The sequence below is a fragment of the Tachypleus tridentatus genome, chromosome 9, assembly GCF_004210375.1.
Source record: "Tachypleus tridentatus isolate NWPU-2018 chromosome 9, ASM421037v1, whole genome shotgun sequence".
Lineage (NCBI taxonomy): Eukaryota > Metazoa > Arthropoda > Merostomata > Xiphosura > Limulidae > Tachypleus > Tachypleus tridentatus.
In genome coordinates, this window is record NC_134833.1 from 98,190,986 (window position 1) to 98,217,319 (window position 26,334).

At 31.7% G+C, this 26,334-nt stretch overlaps 1 protein-coding gene across 4 annotated transcripts in view; it reads left to right on the forward strand.

Moving 5' to 3' along the window:
• The window catches only part of Dgkepsilon (diacylglycerol kinase epsilon), a 76,875-nt gene that overhangs the window by 15,144 nt on the left and 35,397 nt on the right, over positions 1-26,334 (forward strand). For all 4 annotated transcript variants that reach the window (XM_076455941.1, XM_076455942.1, XM_076455944.1 and 1 more), the window contains 2 exons: positions 717-1,020; positions 24,388-24,737. In XM_076455941.1, coding sequence (XP_076312056.1) covers positions 717-1,020; positions 24,388-24,737 — 654 coding nt within the window. The remainder of the gene's footprint in view (positions 1-716; positions 1,021-24,387; positions 24,738-26,334) is intronic.

Here is a 26,334-nt window from a genome sequence, read left to right on the forward strand (position 1 = left end):
TCAAACCATTCTAAAAACTCTTAAACAAGAAATTGTTGCAAGACTTGACTGTACTCTGTTTCTAAAACATCAGCTCTATATTCCAAATATTGAAGCTTGTATTTCCTACCATTTTATTAGACTGCAAAATCAGACAACTTGTTATAGAAAGCCTGTTTGCTTAAACAGTAACAATTTTGAGCACCAGAAACAAGTCTGTTGTACTTCTACATTTAAGAGAAAAATATTTTTCAAACTTAAGTATTGTAAATATGTCATTCTAATATCCCATCTTTATATTTACAACATGTTGATATCCATCATGTATTAAGGAAATGCAAATTCCATATAAAACATTATTTTCAACTAAGATAACTTCACTCTTATGAGCGAGTCTACTTCACTAAGAAATAGCTACATATGTATTTATGTCACCAGTGTTAAATCAATTTTTAAAGAAAGACTTAATATGTTAGCATTCAACTATCAACAGTTTAACTGTGTAGGTTTTATTAAACTAATTAACTTACATTTGCTAATATTTTTTAATGTTTTAATATAGGCTGCACCATAAAACTATTTTTCAACTTTGGTTGGAGGTGGCTTATAGTGTAAATTCTGTAGCTTGTATTGTAGAAATTCTTTGTATTCAATGGCGTAGTTATGTTTTGTAAACACAACTTAAACATTTAACTTACACGTGTATCTGTAATCATATCATTTAAATTACTATGTAGGTTAGCTTGTTTGCTGGAGCTTTTATGGTATTAGCTTTGGTAGTGTGGAGAATTTCACGTCGACAACGGCATTACGAAGTTCCTGCTCGAGACATTCGTAAAGGGCATAGGTGGTGCCAAGTGGATATTTTATCTCACACTGCATACTGCAATGTGTGTGAAGGACTGATTGTGGATGGTTGGTACTGTGATTCATGTGGAGTTTGTGCTGACCATGGCTGTTTCAGAAAAGCTGATAAAGGAATCTCTTGCAAATTCCTTTCCAGAGCTGGTAATTCATCTATAAAACATCACTGGGTCAAAGGTGAGGTATAATGAATTCAGTTAATTCATTAGACAAAACACAACATGGTGATTTTTTTTGAAAACCTAAATTTTACATTTAAACTTATGCAGTGGTCATTTATTAAAAATTCAAATTGTTACCAAACAAATAAAAATCTTTAGAATTTTTACATGCATCTTCATTGGGTTTTGCATGGCTTCTAAATTGATTAAAGAAAGAAACTGGATAAAATATTCAAAAAGTTACTCAGTAGGCTTCTGATACACTGTTGACTACAGAAACATTATGCTATTCACTGCAGTGCTGATTGTAGCTTTACTTCCAGTGTGTGGTATATTATCTCTTTTTACATAAAAGCTTTTTCCATTCAGTACTGCCCTATATATGCACTTTTTTTTTGCCTGCCATTAGCCTTTGAACTCCCACATACCCAACAATTAACATGGTTTACTGTGTCTTCCCATGCAAATTATCATGCAACAACCCTCCACCAATAGGAATAGGTAATTTTCTACAATATATTTCATTATATTTTTTAAAAAAGGTATACTTTTTACATGCATTTTTCATGCAATTTAGTTCCATTACTTACATTTGTTAGCATTAATTTTCTACTTTATTTATTACTATTTCAGTCATAGTTCTTTTATTAGTAATTCATCCCCAGTGACTTAATAGTAGATCTGAGGACTTGTGTTCATAAAGCAGGTTTTGGTACCCATGATCAGCACATCATGAACAACCCATTGTGTGGCTTTATGTTTAACAACAAATGAAAAAACCTTTTACAAGTTATTTAGTATACCTGTATATTTTCTTTGTTTTTCTTTCCTCATCTTCCAGATTTGTTCTTTTCTTTCCTGCTTTCTGTCTCTTCATATTCAGTCTTTCTAATTTTTACATCACATTTTTGTCTATGTTCTTTTGTCTCTTCTTTTTTTCTTATTTTCTGAAACATTGCATCTCTGTAAATTTGAAGACCAAAATTAGAAGTAGTGAAGTATATGTGAAGGATAAAATTGGTGTGGCATAAAAACACCCTTTGAAATGGGAATGGTTAGAAATGGTCAATTGTAAAAATCCTTGGAAATTAATAGAAACACCTTTTTCTGAATAAAAGGATCAGTTGCATTAAAATTTGTGTGGAAGGTGTCAGACAGGTAATGCAATTTTGAGTAGTAAAGCTCCTGAGATTTTCAGAGTACATCACCACAACACCTCTGCCTACATCAGCCTCAGTTGCTTTCCATAAATTTTCCACTTTGACCATTTGTATCCTTCATTGACAGATACACTCTGGTGACAAAGGTTTTAGTTTATATTTTGAGAAGCTTTTGCACATATATATGTTAAATTTGATATATGTATACTCACTTTCAGTACTGTTTTGTTTATCTGTTTTGTATTTCATTGAGCAACAGGTTTTTCTATAAACTGGTAAATGTTGATGCAAAATTTCATGTTTTTATTCTCTGCCTTTTATTATTGTAACTAAAGATTATGATTCATTTCCAGGGACTGAAATCATCAAATGAAATATTAACAACAGAAATAGAATGATAAGAAAACAAAGAAATGAGATATGACTTCAGAATTAAAGTACCTAATTTAACTATTATAATAAACAATAAAGCAAAGCAATAACAAACTACACCATATGAAGTCTCTTGATTAAAATTAGCTTTTATTTACACATAGTCCTTTTAAATGTAAATTGTTCTTCATTTACATGTTCATTACTTTCACTATTAGCACATGGTTCTTAATATTGAAAAATGGTATTTCATGTTTAAATATTTTTGTATGCAAGTTTGGAGTCACCTAGCATGAATCTAATATAACATAAAAATGTGTGTTTTTAGACCTTTTTTTGTCCATCCCAGAGCATAACTTTATAATTGCTAAAGAAGTATCATCATTTGTGAAAATAATTTTTAATGTTTTATCTTTCATACTGTTCTCATTCTCTTTCTGTGAGTTAATACAGTCTCTTGTTCTTAACTTTTATGATGATGTGAACAACTCTTAATGACACTGAGCGTTGAAAATAACATGGTAAAATTTAGATACCATTGTACAGATTACAAACTATTTATATCAATATAGAATAAACAACAAAATGTGAGAAGTAACTTGTTATTTCCTGGAAGGTAATAAAATCTAGCTCCTACAGAGATCAAAATGATATAATGGGAAGTTTAGAACACTCAAGAATAAACCATACAACTGAGAATTTTTTATAGTTTCTTTACATATTCATTTCATTTCTGTAATTGTTTTCTTGTCAAATTATTTGTATGACAAGACATTAAGTGTAAACCCGATAAGGTTTATAGAGTATAAGAGGTAATGGCAAAATACTCTGATGAAACGAATTGTAATTTATTTGAATATTGTCACATTTATTTTATTCAAACAGCATAATAAATAAAACAACTTACAAGTGTATTTATTAGATATAAATAGTCTTCTCATGAATATTGCTAACAGAAGTATTACCTACCCTACTTTTACACCATTTTGAAATTCCAAGTTCATGGTCACCAGTAAATCTGTGTCAGTGTTTGAAGTACTTTTTATGGTGGTAACTGTTGGGATTAGTAAAATAAGATATCAATGGAAAAATGTTAATATGTTTATAAGGTGAAACTTTCTTATCAGCATTAAAAAAATGAAACTTTAAAATGAGAAGTATTTTTAATATTTTTTCATAAGGTAATTTTGAAAACATCCCAATATAACTTGTTTAAGGGAAACTAAAATGACATGCATTTTTAAAACCAAAACTAGATACATTTTATTAAGTTTGTTCTAAGTTTCATGCAGTTTTGTTAAATATTTCCACCTTGTGAATATAAAATGCATAGGATATCAATGACATCTCTCCAGTCAGAAAGAGTTAATTTAGCTTCTGGGAAGATTTGATGGCAAAGCTCACTTGACCCTTTTCCAGTGGGCTCAATATACTATTCATGAGTTTGTATTTTGTATACTCATTTGCAGATGTTAAGTATTTATACTATAATTTTTGATGCAGTATTGGTATCTTCACAAAATGTGGTAGACTTTTAGTAAAAATTGAGATTATAACATAAAAACACAAATGTTTTGTTTAAATAGCTTGAGTCTTATAATGCTGTATATTTATATATGTGTATTATTTTTGTTATATTGACCTTCCAGTCATGCCTAGCTAACAATACAGATGTTGCATTGATGAAATGCATGTGCACCCATGTTACCATAGTCAATAATATAAAATTGACTTTTATTATTTACAAAGTGACTCTGTCTTGGCTGTGTTTTAGTGGAATAGTAATATTTTGCAATATAGAGTCACATTTCAATTGTTATACATTGTAAATATGTATATATATAGATTATTACTATTTTGAAATCAGTTATGAAACTTATTTTTCTTAAAATATAGAACAATAAATAAAAAGGTAAAGCAAACTATTATCTCCTCTAGCTATGACAATTAAAATCGGTTGTTGCTTGACATAGGTTGTTAAGCCTTTTAAAATTTCATATATGGAAGGTATGAAACAAATAATATTTTTTGGTTGTATGTATATATACAGTTGAATAACCAAAAAATTACAGTTTTTATGCAAACTCTCTGTTCTACTGACAGTTCTCTATCTTTTTTGGGCTGTGTTGTTACAACAAAATTTAATATATGGTGTTAAACACTGCTTTTTATCAATGGTTATTTGTGGAGTGCTGTTAAATTGATTTCCTCTAGCATATACCAGTGCCATGTGCTGGATCCTTGCTAGCTTCTTTTTATACAATTAAAACACTGTAGGGGCACCATGACAGTTATATCAGACCCTAAATTTCATCAGTATGTTTATTCAACCAGAACTTTATTGACATGCTCTTGGTACAGGTATATGGGAATTATAAAAAATAAGTATTCTCACCCTGGCTCTTTCAGTTGTCAACAGGGATCAGAGAAACTTTACCATAGTGTTAAAATTTACATATAATGACATGGAAGAATTAGCCCCATAAGTTGGAAAGAATGAAAAAATATTCTCTTGTACAAACACTTTTGCATCGTAATGTACAAAGTATTAAAATACAATTCTTATCTTACAGTTTTCACATTTCCTTTGTATAGTCTCTAGAACCTCATAAATTAATATAAAAAAATTATTTCAAGGTAAATATTTATATTTTGTTTTCCACTTTCTCTGCTACATCATCAAATCTATTATCATGAGCATATAATGCAGTGAAATTTTTAAAATTAACAACTGAAAATACATATATATCTTTCCGTCTCTTCCTAAAAATCCACTAGAATAGTCATATTTTTTTAGATGTGTAATTTTATGTCTTTTTTTTTATATTCTTTGTATATTATTATTATTTTGCTCATACGTCAACTGCTGCCAGCAGGACTTTATGAAGATATTTGAACATACTTCCTGCAGAGATGAGTTGCTGAAATAATATGGTTCAATCCTGTTTATAACCTTTCACAATCCACGTGACAAGCTTATAAAAATCATTAAGCTATTCAGATATGATGTTTAAAACATGCATAATACATAATTCACTAAAATCTATAAGTAAGACCTAAATTCAGTTCAGTTGTCTGTAATTATAAAATATTTACTTAACATTGTAAGTGCTTTTCTTGATCAAGCAGAGAACAATATGAACTACAGTTAATGTACACTGTTAGAAAAGCTGCACATAAATTTCAAATTAACCATTAATAAATTATAGTGTAAACTGAGTTTTTTCTGACGACTATATACGTTTGTGTCAGCAAATTACATGTACATTGTAGATCTCAATTCAAAATATAGAAAGTTAGTGTGGCAACCACCAAGAGTTGGAAAATTTATTTCTCTTACTTTATGAATACAGTTGTAGGGCCTTGGATATCATGTATCTAGTGTCTACATACTTGTATATTGGCAACTTGTGTTGCTTTGAGTGAACCATTGCTAATGTTGAGATTTTTCAAAGCACGTGGATCACATGGCATGGAAACTGCAGTTTAAGTATTTATTAAAGGTTTCTTTTGAAATAAAATAATTAAAACTAAGATAACAAAAATTCAAGTTATGATATAGTGTTAATTTCATTGTGTATTTTGATAGTGAAGTGGTTTAATTAAATTTTGAATATAATGTGGTGACTACACAAAAAATAATTTAAAAATGGTGTTAGGGGCCAGTAGTGTTAAGTAGTCAGAAATAATATTGTTTATAATAACTATTGAAAAGTCATTTTCACATTTAAAATGTTTTGATGTTTTATATTTCTTTATATATAAAAAGTCACATGTAGTGGTAACTGTTTACTTTGTATCCTCAATAAATTAGTATTTTCACAGGTTTTTCTTAAAAATGTTTAAAATTATAAATTTTAAAATAGATGCATTGTAGTATTTTCTAAACAATTTGCAGTGAATGCTTTCTACCTGGTGGGATTTGGATTTACCCTGGGACACAAGTGAGGGTTTCTCTTCCATCCTTCTCTTGTTATGATATCTATCCCACCTACCTGTTTGGCTGAGACGAGTGGCCTAAAGCCATATCGACATTGTACATTCTAACCTTGGTGATATATAACCATCAGTGTTGGATGTTACTGATATACTTTTTTCCACTATTACAATAATAAAACAAAAGCAAAAATGTAGGGCAGGTGTATGCCCTGTCTGAAATGGGGTACCTTAGGGCTCAGTATCTGAACCATTGCTTTTTTGTGATTTACGTAATTCACATAGATGAAAAAATGGACAATGAATTATTTGGATTTGCTTATGATATTAAACTTTTTGTGGTGTGGCTGTCTGTGACAATGCTGCTACTGGTTTTCAAAATTATTTGGATTATTGGCAAGTTGGATGAATTAATGGCTTATAATAAATGTAAATGCAAGGTAATGCATGTGGGATATTGGAACTTGAATTATAATTATAATTTTGATATGAAGTACCTTAATAATGTTATGGAAAAAAATCTTGGTATTCTGTTTGAAAACTTTCAGCCATTCAAGCTATTGCTAGTTACAAGCCAAATAAGAATTTTAAGTTGTATCTACATAAATATTGAATACAAGACTTAAGGAGGTTATAATACCACGGTAAAATTACCCATTTCCAGTGACAGGATAAGTTAATCAATCATTTTAAGTTATTTAATGTACTTTAAAAGACGTAATTGTATCACACTCTTGGTTTCTTTCAGAGCCAAAGCTTTAAGCAACTTAGACTGCCCTCTGGCAAAGAGTAACTGTTGAGCATTTTAATCATACTAAGAGCTGCTCAAAAATAACATAGAGTAAACCTACATTGATTCCTTAACTTACATCACATTTTGAAATAAAAATAATTTTTTGAGTAATTTCTTACAATTTAATATAAAATAACTTGTTTGTGAAGTACAATATGGCATCAACATTATTCATGCCCTTCTCCCTTATTTCAAAAATGAATGTTGAGCTTTCCCTGTATATTCAACTTTTCATTTGGTAGGCAAATGAATGCTTAGACAGATACCATGCTTTGTAGTAGGCTGTTGCTAGTAGTAGGATAAATATTACTTTAGGTTATTTTTACAGCAGTATTGAATATAATTCTAAAGAGGTTATAACTTCATTGTGTAAGTTGCTGGTTAGACCACATCTGAACTACTGTGTTCCTTTCATTAGAAATGATATTGAATTTTTTCCAAGGGTGTAGAGGAGAGCTTCTAGGATGATATGTTGAATGACAAGATTGTCATGTGTGAGTATAGGGTAAAGGGAACAAAAATATAGATTTTGTTATGGTAGGTGTCATCTTCAGTTAAGCCAGCTTTATTTTTTTAACAGAGTGGTTGACCTGTGTAATGACTTTTTTTCAGATATGGTAGATGCAGTTGTTTTAAGGGAAAGCTTTACAAATATTGCAAACATAAGGACTGGCCTTGAACTTTTTTTTTATTCTTAAGTTTAGTATAGCACATGGGATGGCCTAGATTGACCAATAAGTTATTTGTTTTTGAAGTTGTATGTACATGCATGTGTGTATGCATATATTCATTGCTCTTTAGTGATTACAATACATAACTATAAAACCAGCTGATTCTAACTTATACACATGCAAATGTTACACACAGTCTGACAACACATCTGTTTCTATGAGCCTTAAGAACTGTATATTATACCAGATTAAAAATAAAAACCTGGTGGCCTTATTTTATAATATTCATATGCCAGTGCTTTATTTTTTAATATAATAGGTATCTAAGTTAATTATATTCTGTTTTTATTTGAACCTATTTCCAATTTTACATATTTAGTTACATTATTTAAAATTCATTTAACTTTTTTTTTATTTTTTCTAATAACTATATATATTAATATTTTTAATTTGAATTGAATTTGATATAGCTTGAGATTCATTCATATATATTTATGGGTTCACTTCAAAAATGATGGTTTTTAAATGACATTAAAGCATTACTGTGTACTTGAGATTCAGGCTAGGCATTAAAATAATTCTGATTTCTATAACTCTAAACTGGTTTAAAATGTGGGTGGTTAGGTAGTTTTTGTTTGTTTGTTTTTTTTGTTGTTGATTGACCAAAACATTTTGGAAATACCATGGTTGGTTGGTTTACAGCAAACAGCTTTTTTTTAAACCTGGTCTTATTACTGCTAGGCCATATTATCTATTCAGGTAATAGCTGCAATAAGTATTAAAATTTTTAAAATATTCAATTTTAAATTATTTTGGTGGAATAACATCTTTTAAGTTATTATTGAGCCAATACATGTTTTTCTCTGTTAATTAAAATATTATTATACAGCTTAAAGATTATATCATCAGAATAATAACAAAAAAATGTTTTTTCTTAGCTGGTTTAATTTCTTGTGCCTTTATGAAATTAAGTAAATGTATATAATGTATTTTAGTAATTTGCTTCTTTAAAAAGTGAATTTTCTTCTGGATGTTCTCTAATGACTGTATGTTTTTAAATTGCAAATACTCCCTCAAGTGATTATGTTGGGGAATACATTTTAAAGTTAACATGTGTTATATTTTTAATTTTACATTGTTCAACAAAGTCTAGGTCTAACTGATTTTTATGATGTATAAAATGTAGTTTTTTGCACTTTTTCTAAATAATGATAAAGTAAACTGGTTATATGCATTAGTAATTATAATAGAATCATGTTTTGAAAATGTAAGGCATAATAAATTATAGTGATCTAAGGATGTGTTAGTGGTTTAGCATGCCAGACTGTGAATCTGAAACTGATAATCCATGTTTTTTGATTCACTGTCACAAAATTGCACTCCACACTTAAAGGCCATGGGGGCACTATAAGAGTGATGACCAAGTTTTACTAATTGGTTAGTCTTGAAGTTGTTCAAGAGTAAGTGGTAGGTACTACTAAAAGTTTTTTCAATCTAGCCTACTGGTTCCAAGCAGGTGGTCCATGGGTTATATCTGGTCATCCAAAGCTTGATTTGTGGTCATTTCTCTGATTGGAAAAATTAGCAAAACTGTAGTTGAGAAATGATGTATTCCCCCAATAAGCTCAATTCTTTATTATTATCATTTGAACTAACCCCATATAGAAAATTCTTGAGGACTGTTGCTCTAGTCTGTTAGTAATGCAAAACATTACACAAACATATCGTTTGAAGTAAAAAGATAAGCAACAATTTACAAAGTGAGCTAACTGATTCAGTTTTGACCTCAGTTTATGAATAATCTCATTTTAAATGGAAATTTTGTTCATTATTTTACAATTTAAATGAATGGATAAATCAATTTCACCTTGTCCATGCTCCAATACACTTGATTTATTTACCATTCTTAAATGTTAATTTTCTTTTGCCAATGTAAACTTTATTGCAGCATAGTAAAGGAAATTGATAAATTACATCTGTTGCTTGCAGTGAAGATATTCAATTTTTATATGTGAAAAGTACCGTAGATAATATTTTGGTTTAAAAATATATCAAAATTGTATATACAATCATGTATTATGAAGTAGGGTACATTGTTGGCTTTGGACATACAAAGAACATCATATGTTTTAAAGTTATATAAATAGAATACTTAGGAACTTCATGTGCCCATCACTTATTAGTATTGTTTCTTCAAATAATTGCATATTACTCAATCATCCAAATAGATAGATAAATCTGTGCACAGAATATTTGTGATATTTTGAGGTTATTTATGACAAACATTTCTAAATGATTGAGATTTTATGTGCATGATGAACTAAATTCTCCAGGGATTTCATTAAACACAGCTGGTATGTTATCTTGTAGGATTAAAATAAAATCCAATAAATGTTTGCTTATGGTAAACTGCACATTCAGAATTACCACCATTAAATTTTATTAAATATATCTGATACAAGCAGACCCTGTTTGGTGAGGATCTTGGCAAGTTTCTCTGTCACAGAATTGATCCTGAAATCTAATTGTATAATGATGAGTAGTTTGATGTTCTTCTGTGTTTATGGCTTCTCACTGGATCTTACCTCATGACTTGATGAGTAAGCTCATATATTTCTTGTTTTTTCTTTTTGTAACTTGTATATTAATGTTTCATTTTCTTTCTCAAAGTTTCAGACTTACTTTATGAGGAGTCACTTTTCTATTTGACAGTTTTTGGCATTGTGATTTCTCATTGTTTCTGATCACTATATACTCATGCTGAAGTAAGAAATGCATATGTAACTTACAAAGGTTGAGCTACCACAAAATTTTTACAAATTGGTATGCAACTGACTTCATATGTTGGTCTTGTGATTCCTTCAGTCAATGAACAGTTCAATTCATAGCATACACTTGGGTTCTCCAGCAGAAAAAGTATCTTTTCTTCTGAAATATCATAATGATTCTTCAGTAGGAAGACTAATATATGTAAAAATTAATGTATGTTATTGAAAAGGAAGGAAGTGCTATTTCTCATTAAGAAAGCAATTTAGGGAAAAAAAAATGTAAGAAAATATGGTCCAATTGTTTTATAAATTTCAGCAAAATTCTGTTTTATAACATTTTTTTTCATTTTGGTGTGATATAAAGCTGATATTGACTTATTTCTTCAAGAAAGTGGTCACATACACTGAAACATTGTTTTTATAAGAGAACCAGTTGCAATGAAACTTTATTAAATACTTCTTCATAGGATGTCAAAAATCTACAATGTTTTATCCAAATCATACTTAAACTGTGGGATGAGTTTTATGGACAGACAGACATTAGTCTTTTATGTATAAAGATAGTGTGGTTGACATCTTTTTTAATTTATCTTTACTTTCGTAAAGTTCTTACAGTCACTGTTATGCATGTTTTTTAGGTACAAAGTTGTTTAGATGTGATCAAAATTATTAGGCATCCAATGGAGCAATAGTTTTTGTGAGTATGCTAATTATTATATTCTTTCTAAATATGTTTTTAAATTAAGCACAGTTATTTACAGCTAAAGTGAAACTGGCATTTGTTTCTATAATACTGAAATATAGAAGTTTACAAAATAGAAAAGCTGTCTCTGAATAGGTTATTTTTGTATTAAAGGCAACTAACCTATCATTAATACTAGTGTATAGCCCATCAAAGTTGGTAGGGCAAGTACAACCATAATATACCCTAATCTCACATTTTATAGCTGATTGAAGTAAATTAACTTTGTGAAATCAAGTTTGACCAACAAAGAGGCAGAAAAGTGCAGTTGAGGCAGCCAAACATCAGTAAATCCTGTATGAGTCAGTTAAAATTAAGTTCATTCACAAGCTATTTTATCTGGATAAATGCATTTTGGCATTTATGACTCCTCTTATTTTGAGAAATATAGTATGTTGTCACATGCACTGGCTTTTATATAGGTTATATGTTTTAAAGACATACAATACCTTGATTCTCTCTTATTTATAACAAATTAAAAAAGAAGTGAATTTGATTATGATATTTAGCATTTTGTAAATACATTAAAATATATCACAATGAAAAATTCACTAATGGTTTGATTATTTAACAACAGAAGTTTATCTAGTTTTAATGACTGGATTTTATAATATTGAAAATAGTGTTTATCTGAACATACAGCATTAAGAAAAGTCAATGAATAATGAACAAACAAGGGACCCAGAAAAATACCCAATTATCACAGCATTTTGCTTTCTGTTACTAAGTGGGTGTTTTATCCACTTCTTAACTTTGCCACCACTCCATCTTTAGTTTTTGTGAGGTATCTTTTGAAAAACTTTGTGAAAGATAAGCAGCATAAACAGGGTTGTTCTCATTCACACTGGAGGCTCTATCAGATATACTCCAGCAGACTTTCTCTCATATCATGATCAAAGTCATCAATTGAAGGCTAGTGTTTCAATCATATTTCTAAACAGCTTCTTACAATAGGTTCCATTATACTGCTAAGAATAGAAATCACACTAATAATAAACCTATACTCCAGCAGACTTTTTCTCATATCATGATCAAAGTCATCAATTGAAGGCTAGTTTTTCAATCATATTTCTAAACAGCTTCTTACAATAGGTTCCATTATACTGCTAAGAATAGAAATCACACTAATAATAAACCTATACTCCAGCAGACTTTCTCTCATATCATGATCAAAGTCATCAATTGAAGGCTAGTGTTTCAATCATATTTCTAAACAGCTTCTTACAATAGGTTCCATTATACTGCTAAGAATAGAAATCACAAATAATAAACCTATAGTTTCCTGGATTTTCCTTATTCCCTTTCTCTTTAGATATATGGATTCTTCCAGTTAGCAATAATTTATCTGGTGATTAGTCTTTTTAAGGTTTAAAGGTAAATTTTTCATGATCAAAAGATTTATTCTCCAAAAGTTGCTCAAACTTTCAAACTTTTCTAAAACAGTCACTTTTTAGCATTAACAAATTTAAGAGAAAATCCTCCTCACCCTTTAAAGGAATTTGTCTTCTTGAGAATTTTTTCTTACTTGTCAACAATAAAAGCAGTAATAAAACAGTTATTAAGGACATTCGCCATGTTTCTTTCATTCTCAATAAATCTGTTAAAGAATCCATATTATCCTTCACTTTCTTTCTGTTGCTAGCATAAGCTTGAAATACATGTTGAAATGGGTAGATTGATTTTTACAACCATTGATCAGTTTAAATAAATATTTTAATTGTGTATTATAAATTTTGTTTGCTAGTAGATATTAATATTTTAAATGTACACAAGTTCATCTTAAAACCCTCTGTGCTGTAATGATAGCTTTCTTGATTTCAGTTTATTTCCATAACCTTTAACTTCTAATTATTCTTATTTTCTTATAAACAAGAGATTTTTAATATCATTAGAAGAAGAAATTTGGTGAGAATGCAAATGTACAGTTGGAACAAAATCATTTTCATCTTGCTTGATCAAGCCTATATAAACTCCTAAGCAGCTTAATAATCTTTCTTTTTATATGGTTTAGCTAGCCAATCTCTCCTCCATGATATATTGAAGTTTTTCCAAGTCAGCTTTTGTAAGATCTGAAATGATACTCTTTAATAACTCTCTATCTTTTTTCAATAAAAACAGAAAAATGATAACATCATGACTTATAGTATTTCTTGCCATATGCCTTTCAGTGAAACTCATGAAGAATCAAAATTTTCCTTGGCTTTCTTTCTGCTGCTAACATAAATATGCAAACCTTTCATAATCTGAGAAAAAAAAAAAAATGTATAGTATGATTTGTAGAACCTTTCATAAGTTGTTCAGAATCTTGTGATAAGGGTGGGTTCAGACTATTTCAGAGGTTTAGAGTGGCCCAGGCAAGTGACTATGATAAAAAAAAATTATGGCACATGAAAACAAAATATAAAAGTCATTAGCCAAAACAAAAAGTGACACACAAGTTGAATATTGTTTGTTTAACTTTTGTTTAATAACATCTAATAAATGGATTTTTCTATCCTTGTTTGTGCATAAAAACAAGCCATGACACTTAAATGCAAAAAAGTAACAAGTATCTAAACTTTAAGACCCCTTTGAGTTTGAGGCTTGGGTCAAATGGCCCTAATTTTCCCCTCTCTAATTGACCTTAGGCACATTAACCCAGATTTACCCATTTTATTTTAACACTTTCAGCTCTTAAAAAAATTACTACTTCCCTTATTCATTAACAGAGAGGGGAGGAGCTGTTTTTTACCTGTTGATCCTATTGAATCTCTAAGCAGCTTTGTAATGCTACCAGTTGGTTATTTGGGTCATTACAGCCATCATTATGTTCAGACTCCTCACCATTATTGAGGATGTATGAGGCTGGAACAGTGAAGTGCATGGGACTTGATTGGTTGTTGTTTAGTTGCATAGCTTAGAGAGAACACTGCTTAACATACTAATTGTCACTAAACTTTTAATTATAGCAAGATTTTCCAAAGACTATTATTATTAGTATAAAATAAACTAAGTTTATTTTGATCTCTGTTGTTATTAGCAAACAAGATATTCACCTCATATTATCCTGAATTTATGATGTTGTTCCTTAAGGCCATATAATTTTTCTCATTGAGATGTAAATTCAGTTTGACAACCTGTAACTACGTCATTTAAAACCTCTCTGAAAAGTATTACCATTCTGCCCAAGTGAAATTGTCGTATGTAATCATATTACATTTATCTTTAAACATTCCTCACTGATCTAAGAAGTTCACTGTTGATTCAGACATATGCCCACTGACTTCTTATTTAATCCTTACATCCTGCTTAGTATTCTTTGTCAGCACCTAACATAAAATGAACTTCTAAGTAACTATTTTTACTTTATACTAATCAGTTCTATGTTCCTAAAAATGTTAACCCAAATGAGTACAAAAAATCTTCCTTAGTTTCTGCCACTAAACTACCCTTTCTCTATACAACAACCTGAAATTAACATTTGGTAAACATTTTGCATTCCATTATAATGAAACCTTTTAAAATAATCATTTAGAGATTTCTTTTCTACAAAGATTATCTTTTTTGTTTTCTCCCCTTTATCAATAGAGGCTCAGATTTGTTACCTGCATTTGATACACACCTGCTTCTTTAATTGTTGGCCTGCTTTTTCTATACATATAATTGAACCCAAAATCTTTCTGCTTGATAAGCAATCTTAACTTCAAGTTTTTCATTTTTCTTTCCTATTTCTGTAATTTTATCATTACACATTTTTCTTACATAATTATGTAATGTTCCCAAACAAAACTCTTACTTTTTCTCCAGTGATGAAATAAATTTCATTAATTTGTTCTGAGTCTTTTGAAAACTGCAGATTACCCAAGTCTTATATTTATTACAGAATCACCACTATTTACTCCCATTTCTGTTTCTAAACAGAAACTTTGTTTTTTAGCCAGAGTCTGTAACAGCTAAGTTAAAGAGCCAAAAGTATGTTGTTGTCTGAAAATTAAATAATTTGAGGAATTGTGTTAGTTCTTTGTAAATAGCAAATTAATACCATAATGAAGTGAGTTTAGCAATTTAAGTGATATCAACTCATATAAACCTTGTTGCATGTAGTCTGATTGTAAAACTAGTGTTCATTGGAATTTTACATGTGCCTTAAAAGGGAATGGAATGTAAAATTTAAGTTCCAGAAATTTTCTCTCACCTGTCTGCACATCAAAGAGCTATTACTTCCCACCACTACCATGAAGACCATTGCATATGTCACAAGCTTTTGACAAAGATTTCACTTTAATATGTACAAGCATTATTGTGCCAGTCTGTGAAGTAATCATCATCATTCTCCATGTCCAATAATCTCCATTTGAACAAAGGCTCTTTCTTTCCTCAATACTGCTTTGTTCAGGCATGTTTTTTTTTGGGAATTAATGGCATTTTTGCATTTATTATTTTAAGCTTTTGCTACTATTCATAATATATTTTTTCTTTTCTTAATTTTCTTGGTTATGGGGAAGAAAGATACCAAATTTAAACATTTCAGTCAGAACTTTGATCTTCACTTTCATTTTTTTCTTTTAATCAAGTGTGTAGTTTTGTTTCTGGAATATACTTCTTTGAATTGCCTTGCTCTCTGACATCTGCCTCCCACAATCTTTTCTCTGGAATCTGTGTTGCACCTTTTTGTGGTAATGAGTATTTTAGATGTGTTTCTTATATTTAGGAAATTTGAGCAGGTGTAACTGTTAGCAACTTTCTCTACTCAGTTTGGTTCCTTGCTGTTTTTGATCAGAGAGCCCCACCAGGTTTCTTATCATTTGCACAGCTTCACTTGTTCCCCTCCTCTCCTACTATTATCCAACATCCTCCATCTATGAGTACTAACTATTGTGGGTCGTAAATTGTTTCTGGATTCATCCCTTGGCTCTACTGTGGTGGGAACTCACATCTCCTTCTTTGTACACCTGTAGAATCTCCCATGCTACTTACTGTAATTTACTCAGGTGCTTTCTTAGGGTGTTTTTCCCTGTCTTTCTATTCTCCATCTCATCTGATGAGATCACTGTAATGGTTAATTGACCCCACCCTTGGATTTCACTCCTATCATTTTTCATTCCCATACAGACAGTGGTACAAGATGTACAGTTTTTTTCTTTCTGTGGTGAGTACTCTTCTAGATTAAAAAGATCTAGATTGAGGATTCCAGATGCTTTCTTCTCCTCATCTCAATTAGTCCACCTCTCTTCATTTCATAAGCTCATAAACAATGATCAAATGTTTGATTCACAGCCCTTACAAATGTTTTCCATTATATAGGGTAGGCTTTTGCTTAGAGATTACATTCCTGAGACCTATTGTTTTATTATTCTATGAATATTTTATCTCTGCTTGCTCCATCCACTGCAGCTTTTACTGTTTAAAACTCCTTTCTCCTCCAGAAGTCATGTCATTTGGGATGTTTGGTTCAGCTCTTCAAGTTTACCTCCCCTCTGTATCTCATTTACTTGTGTTTTTTCCAGACATGTTTATAGAGCAGGTTCAGCCAACTCTTTTATGTCTTTGAGACATGGAGCTTCTGATATCAAAGCTACCGTCATGCATCTTTAATTTTCTGTGTGAGGGGAATTTTGTCTTTTGAGGATTCTTTTCAGTTTATTGTTGCTCTTGGATGCACTCATACATGTCCCACTCAGTTGATCCTTGCCAATTAAAGAAAGTGTATCCAAAGATCCTCTGAACATTCCTCTCCTTCTCTTACATGGACTGGAATCTGTACAAAACCCCTAAGGCTCAATGGTAAGTCTGGGAACTTACAATGCTCAAAATATGCTGATTTTCATACTAATGATGAGTGCAGCACATGTTGTATATTATGTAGCTTTGTTCTTCATGTTAACTGAACCAATAAACAAAATGTGTCAACCAATGCTTCTATTGAAATGGATGCAGTTCAAAACACCTGCTCCATTTCTGTAGCCTTATATCCAGAGAAGCTTTTTTTTTTTATCTGTGTTCTTGTCATCATTACTGTCTCATTTCTCTGATTTTCTTATCTTTGTCAATTCAAACATCTCCTTTGTCATATTTTCTATCCATTGTCAGGGAGATACTCATATTCAGAACTTCTATTTTCTTTACTTCAAATTTCTCATTTAAGCTCTCAACCTTCATGTTTGGTTATAAGTCTGTTTTCATAGATCTTGGTTGTGGATCAATTATCTCTTCTAGATCAAGTCTTTTGCACTATGGAAGTCTTATCACTACTGCCTTTACAACTTCCCTTAATACTTAAAATTCACTATATTCATCTCTAAAGCTCAGGTGAAGCATTTTGTGTATGGAGTGGTTCAGTCTCATATATATATTTACATGCTTTAGACATATTTTTTTCTTTCTAATGGGAGTTGTTTTTGCCTTAGAAGCTTTTTTGCACTATTTACCTCTGCTCATGAATGTGATTGCATGTTTCCTTCATTCAGTTTCTCATGTTCTTCTTCCTTTCTGATTCAGATAATCTTTTTTTATATGTATAAAATATTTGTTGTTATTGCAGTCGTATTGCCTTTTTACAAGGTAGTTTACAATATAATATCTCGAAGTGGAATTTTTCTTCTTCTAGACATTTATCTCCTTCATCTTTGAACAGATGTTATACAACTTATCTGGCAGTTCCCTCATTGCCATTTATTAAAAATGTATATAAACTAGAGATGGTGAAGCAGGAGAATACAGAAAGTATTATACCCCTCTACCACTGTTCTATGTCTGCTATTTAGATAGGTTTTTCTGCATGACTGCTTAAGTGATGTGTGTTTATATATACATATATATCTTCCAAACCACACTTCTAAAACACATTTGGTTGGTATGCTCCTATTGGAATGAAACTGAATGGATGCACCCATTAATGGGAAGTATGTCTGGAATTTTACCTAGAAGTATAGTACAGATCTCTCCATTATATTATGAACCAAGCCATTCTCAATGGTTAGATGAGCTGGATGGTATTTTTATTCACCTCAGGATGCAGATCTGGGATATTTTCTCCATGCTTGTGATTTTTCTGATTAGTATGTCATTTGAATGTTTCTCCAATCTGGAATGACCTAGTTTATTGCCCTATTCGTATACTTGTGCTTAGCTGACTGTCTCCAGGTAATGACCAGTTAAACAGTTGCATCCCACCCACCTAAGGAAAAAGTTCTTTTGATAATATCTTTTACTCTACTCTGAGTGAAGAATGATCCCTGATTGAGATTGTCATGATCTCCTATTGAGTGGTTCCCAATTGCTATCCCCAAACACAAATAGTCTGGTTTTTATCTCTGTTTTCCACCAATTTTTATATATTTTGTATTTATTAAACAAAATAAATAGCATGATTTGGATACTCAAAAGGTTTCTTTTATACAAAGATTGTATGAAAGAGGTAATAACTCTTTGTTGCACAGAGAGTTAACTATTTGAAATACGTCACAGCCCAACCACAGAAATTACTGCTACATTCATACTAATAACTTGACTTTGAAAAATCAATTTTGTAACAGATTTAACTGTTTTCTAAAATACATCTAAGGCTTGCTTCAAGAATATCTAATGTAAGCTCATAAAGTTTATCTGTATTGGGATTCTTTGTCAATTAATGTTGTCAAAAAATGAAAAGAGAAAAGTTACAGTTTCTGGAAATTATATTTTCCAGAAATATAAGAATGAGGTACTACATTCGTAATGTTAGTCCATGGTGCTAATTATTTGGTCATTTGGTGACACATTCCATGTGTTTTTCCTTTGACAGTATTTAGATAGGATCTCATTTTTGTAATTTCATTATCTGCACTGGTCCCTCCACAGTCTTATCAACTTGGAATTCTAGCTCTTTGTTGTGTAAAATGCTTTATGAACATTTTTAAAGTTAGCATTTTTCATACTTCAAAACATATTTCAAATAGTTACTCATCTCTGCACAACCTCCTACCCTACCTTTCCACTTTTGATGTATTTATTTTACCTCATCAGAAATAAGCCTTTGTTCAAATAGTGCTCAAGGGGATTGCTGCTTATGAAAAACATTTCACTCTTATATTGAGTAGCACAGTTCACATTAGTACATATAGGAGTTTGATTCAAAGCATGCCATACATACAAATTTTCATGGTAATAGCTCTTTATTGCACAGAGAGGTAACTATCTGAAATACATTTTCAGGTAAAGAAAATGTTAACTAGTTTATATATTTAATCAAAAGTCATATTATACAGTACTTATTTCCTTTACTACTATCCCTCAAGTTGGATTCCTGTATGTGGTGAGGGGACCTCTCAGAGAAGGTTCTGTAATTTCACTTTACCTCCTCTGGGATCTGAACATCCACCCATGTGTTTGCTGTGCATAGCTATTCAGGAAGGAGAGGAGAGAATCCTGGTGGGGTTGAGGGATCAAACCCCAACACACAACTTTGACCTTGAATTTCTGCAGACAGGCTGCCATAGGGTACACCCCTCCCATGGTCAGTGGGCTGTTCCACTTGAGTTAACCAAGTACCAGTGTTGGATGTTCTCAACAGGTGTTGTGGGCACTGTGTTTGATGCTGATGTTTGGGTATAGTGCTCATGAAACCCTGGCATTGCAGTATTTTCCCTTGTCACCTTGTAGGGCTCCATGGTGGGTGAAGATAGTGAGCACTGAAATATTCTTATTTTATTATGGCTATCCCCATTTGTGTTAAAAAAAAAAAAAAGATCAGAAAACAACCATGTATGGACGACTCTGTTATACAGTCAAGATCAAAATCAGACTCAACACTTTGATTTCTCATTCTTCAATCATTCTCTGAGAAATCGTTAGGGCAGATGTCTCCTTTTTTCATTCAAAAGGGATTACAACTTCCTTTCTGGCTTCCCTAAGTCAGAAAGGAAGTTGTACTCAGAAGACATCTTGGTGGAAACATCTTTACCACAACACACCAAACTCCTTCTGAATTCATAGAGCACTGGGAATATGCCTGTAAAGAGTGGTCCCCATGCTACTCTGAATTCCTCAAGAGGAGTTATTGTTACATTTTCACTTATGAAGATGAAATTATAATGCCAACTAATGTTCTTATTTTGATATTTGCATCACTGCATCCACCTACCACAGTTAAGGTAGGTTATCTGAACTGTAAGATATGGCCATACATTCCCAACCCTCTTGGATGTGTTTGAAGTCAGTGGCTCAGTCACTTAAATACATCATGTTGTGGTTCTTTAACATGTTCTTGTGATGGTGGCAAAGACCATGACACCTATGAGTGTAAAATGGATCCACCCTGTGTTGACTGTAGTGGTTCACACCCCTATTATTCGTGCCTAAGTGAGTGGAGTAGGTGCAATGCTTAAAGACTGTGAACAATATCTCTTACCCACAAGCTTGAAGGTTTTTTTCCCTAATCCATCTTGGACATATGCTGAAGCATTCTGTCTCATTGCCACAGTGGGAGTGTAGAAAGATTTCTCCCTGCCTCCAACAGGGTCATTTACAAAACATCAGAAGAGCCTTTTGTCCTCTGTGGTAAAAAGAATGACAAGTCTATGTCTACTGCTATCTCTGTCCTTATCACTCCTTCCTGTAGCTACCTGGATCCACTTCCTTTGGCTTTGGGTGTTTCCTCGGGCCCATCTTCTTCTCCAGTCTTGAGATGCAAAATGATTATTCATTCATGCCCTCAGTCATTAGAATCTTTGTTCACAGACAGAAACCTGTCAACTCGACCCAGGGCAGGATCCATGTAGGTTAATAGACCTTTGTCCAATAAAAAAACAAACATGGTCAAAAACAGAAAGGCTCCCTGCCCCATTCACTTCTCATAAATAAAAATGGTCACTTTGATACAGTGGAACTGTCTGAGCTTTTGTTTAAATATAGATGACATTGAGGATTTGATTGATTCTTATCATCCTGTGTGTCCTTACAGAAAATATTTCTGAAACCTACTGATGCATATCACCTTTTGGTAGTTTTCTTCATACAGAAATGAGAGGTGTAATGGACAAGTACATGGAGAGGAGGTACTGGTGGTCAGTCAGCATGTGCTCACCCTGTCTTTTCCACTTGATATACATCCTTGGAGGCCATAGCCATCTGTGTTTCCTTGGGTTTTCCCATCACTACTTATTCTCTCTACCTGTCTCATGGAGAGACCTGTGATCAGTCAGACCTTGATGCCCTCATTAAACAGTTACCTTCTTCCTTTTTAATCCTGGGGGATTTTAATGGACATAATCCCCTCTGGGGTGGTACTGGCATTAATGGAAGTGGTTATTTCATATAGTACATGCTCTCTTATCACAACTTTTCTATTTTCATAACTGGTTTTTATACTTATTTTCATGCATCTAGACAGTCTTTTACTGTTATTGATCTCTCTGTCTAAAGTGATGACAGTAACCCACAGGGCAGCTGGTCAGTGTATTTCTAAAACCTCAACAGTATTCTTGTCTTCAGTAAAACCCTGTCTGCCACATGGCACAGAAGGCTCAAAAATGGGTCTGGGATACTTTCCTTAGATATCCCACACTTTTAAACTACATTGTTTTTCAACAGGCCTGTGCACATGGTTAGCATATTAGACATCAAAGCCAGAAGAAATTTTGGATTAACTACACAACTAGCATCTCTTCTATCACCAGTTCCAAAGTTATGTGGAACAAGTTTTGGAAGGTCAGTGGGCAATATGCTTCTGCCATTTACACCTTTGCCATTTGCAATTATTTTTACTGTATGCTTCAAAACTACACTCCTTACCACAGCACCCCACATGGAGTTGTGTGTTCCTTTCTCTTTTTCAGTGGGCCATGCTTTTTTGGAATAAACAGTTTGCCATTGTTTTTTTTGGCCTTCATATCCAGGTGCAGTTGGCTGAATTGGATCTGTCCTTGTATGATGTTGCTGTCTTCATTGGTCAGCCCATCCCACCATAGCTTACTAACATCCCAAAGTGTGACCTTCATGTGAAGAAGGCAAACACTCTTGATTAGGAATACCATCTTCTGTTTACCAAACATCTTTCTAACCATCCTTCCATTCCCAATTATACAGATGGTTCAAAATCAGGTAACTCTCTGGACACTGCCATGGTTTGTTGTAATTTGGTGGTTGTACACAGGATCCCCTCTACAGTTTCTGTATTCAATGCCAGATTGTACACCATTTCTCTTGCCCTGGATCATGTAGAAGCTATGCAGTACACAAACTGTACTATTTCTACTGACTTGCTTAGCTCTCTACTGACTCTGGAATAGCTTCATGTTAGTTCTCATCCTATTCTTGTTGATATTCAAAATAGACTGGCCCATTTCTCTTTATCATCTACATCAATCCAGTTTTTCTGGATGCCAGGCTACATTGACATTCACAGGAATAAGCTCACTGGCAATGCAGCTAAGTCTGTCTGCTATCATTACCATGCCTATTCCATACATGAACTATGGTCTTGTATTCAAGGCTTGGCTCTGCATTATTTGGCAGTCGACTTGGAGTGGGCTTTGGCCATCTTGTTTCTGTAAGAATCAGAAAGAGAAAGTTGTCCTAACATTGGTCACAGTTTATTAACTCATCATTTTCTTTTTCCTGAGACTGATGCACAAATATTTGGTCTGTGTGACACTCGAGTAACAGTAGTCCACATTTTACTGTCAATCCAACTCTGAGTGACAGCACCATTTTAGACATGTTTTTATCATAGATTTACCCCTGATGTTGGACAGTATTATTGGTGATGGTGACAGTGCCCACTTTACAAATGTTTTTAGTTTTTTAAGGACCATTGACCTTTTTAATTCTGTTTAGTTTTTATTAGATGTTGGGCAACTGTTTTTTTTAACTTAATTTCCCTTTACCCTTTATAATATTTTCACCATTATTTTATTTTTTTAACAGATGGTTGGCACAGATAGCTTAGGTGCTTTGCACCATAAAATGCCAAATAACAAAAACATCTGTTCTTACTACAATTTATCTAACTTAATGCTTATACTAGGTTTTTGTAGGTTCTTTCAAAGCAATTAATAAATGAAACTGACTTTTGATTTAAAGAAAGAGAGAGATATGCTTTCACAATAAATTATATTAAAAAAAAGCTTTTATTGATATTAAGATATTAAGTCAAAAGAAAACTGCAAAAATAAAATTTTTCCAAAGAAAAACATTGAAGAAAATTAAATTATAGAAGCAATTTAAAAATAACTTTAAACTTAAAAGACAATTAAACTTAAAATAAAAATAACATAATTGGTTTTAAAATACAATGATATAAAACAAAACTATGGGATGAGCCTTACCAAGTTTAGTTTTACCATTTTAAAAACTAAACTGGAATTTAACATCAAACAAATTATACCCTGAATAAGGATAACCCTGAGATAGATACCCAGTTACATATAAACAAATATGGTTTGTGATAATTGATTTTCCACCCAAACTAACAATCATTATAAAGACACAGATTGTCTATCTTAGCATTTATCAGTGAGGAGATAAATCTAAGCATCATTCTTGAGAATGATTAGCAGCAGGCTTGCTGATTTAAATAGGAATATTGTTGAAAGATATTTGACATTGAAATATTTCAGGACAAAATATAAAATATTTGTAAAATCACAGTTATGATATTAACTTAGAAAAACCATACATTTCAGGATAGAAGTGTTAGATATAACATTCTTTACTCTTATTTAATATTTAAATATTTCAACTCTACTTGGAAAGGTAATCATGTTGAAGTCACTACAAAAAAAACTAAGAGCCCAACCACATGTAATGAACTTTGAATACATTGTATTCACCATAAAGATTTTAGTAATACTGTAAATTTACTTTAAGATATGGGAAAAGGTTTCTAAAATCAAAATAGATTTTATGAGATTTCTGCCTGTGTATCTAATTTATGAATGTAAATAGTGTGGTATTTTTAAAATTATAATTGTATTTTTTTCTAGGAAACTTACCACTTGGGAGCATCTGTGATGTTTGTGAGGGTGAGTGTGGATTTCAGGCTCTAACTGACTTTCGTTGTTGTTGGTGTCAACGAACAGTTCACACATGTTGTCAACCAATGATGGCAAAAATATGTGACTTTGGCAGATTCAAATCTTTCATTGTTCCTCCATACTGTGTGCGGTTGAAACTGGTTGGTTGGAAGGGGAGACGACATCTTGTTGTTAGTGAAGTCAGGCTTCCCAATTTTAGACCATGGTGTCCATTGATTGTTTTTGCAAATGCAAAGAGTGGAAATAATGAAGGAGATTTGATACTCAGGGCATTTCGTGGGATACTCAATACTTCTCAGGTTGGTAAAGTTTTAATTTCTTCTTGTACTTTACCACCTCTTTTATGTTATGTAGTTTTTGAAGTATTACAAAATAATTATTTTTTATTGGTGTAGTTTAGTAGTTCACTGGTTTTGTGTAAAAATTACATAAGCCCTTTCAGGTCCACAAATCTGTGTACTGATGCTGTTCTTAATATTCCAAAATGTGATATATGTCTATGTTTTAATGTCATTTTTGAAACAGTGAAGAATTTTTTTTTAAATAACATTAATATAGATGTGATGTATAATTACATATATGTGTGTATACATATATTTTAGTGAAATTAAATAAATACATTTAAATGAAATTAAATAAGTAAACAAAATCATGAGGAAGAACTGTGTTAGAAACAGCAAATCCCAACCTGTGATTAATTATAACCATAATTTTTTAAGCCAAAACAAAATGCATTAAAATTAAACAAAGTATGCTGCATTTTTTAAAAAAGATTTTTGGGTACAAGCTACAGTGTGGGATTATAAACTGTATCCTAGGTTTTGGAGGTGACTAAAGAAATGGGACCCACATTGCTGTGGGGATACACTGTCTATCAGTCTTAACCTCCAATTCACTAGTCTCACATAAAAAGATTAGAAATTAGGAGAGCAAGATGTGGGTGCTCAATCCCACAACATCTCACATCTGTATCACCCTTCACTGCCTGCAGACAGTTGTGGAAAGGTGAATGCTCTCCCAAGTTAAAATAAGAATAAGAAAAAGATGAACATAAAAAGATAAACATAAAAAATAAGGAAATAAGATACTATCATTTGGAGGTAAGTAAGACAAAACTTACCTCTTGAAGTTAGCACTAATTAACATGATATTGAACCGTATCAGTATACTAAGTTTACTGTGACTGTCATGTTTTGTATGAGGCGTTAGGTGTACATGTGCAAAAAGTAGTGCCAAGTTCTTAAATGACCTTATTTTTAACTAAAAATAACTAGTAATTTTTAGTAAAATTTCCCTTTTTATTTATTTAGTACATTTTTGTACTTATTATAAAATAATTTAATAATTTTATCTGAAATCCATTAACTATAAATTGTTGTATCAGCATTTCAACATTATTTAATAAAATATTGTAATTTATTACAAATTTTACAATATTTGAAAAACTGTGAAGTTATAATGTTTATAACAGTTGGGTATGGCACATCACTATGTTAGGAAGGTAAACTATAAATTGGAAAATCAAAATATTTTGTTTTATCAAAAATATTTATATTGATAACATTTTTATCAAGTACTTTAATTTCTAAGTCTAAATAATGTGTATCTGTCCCCAGTAATATGTATCTACTGGATAAATGGTATCAATAATATTATATATTTCAGAATTATTTATACTAATAAAATCATCTATATACTTTAAATTCATTATGAGGAGCTACTGTTCAGAGGGATTTAAAGAACATCCCTGAGTCAGAAATCCTCACTGGTTTTTCTCCCCAAGGAGTTTCTGCTGTGAAGTGTATCTCCACTTGCAAAGATGGAATTATGATGTCAACCAATGTCTTAAATCTGAAGTTTACGTCACCACATCCACCTGCCACCATCAAGGCAGGT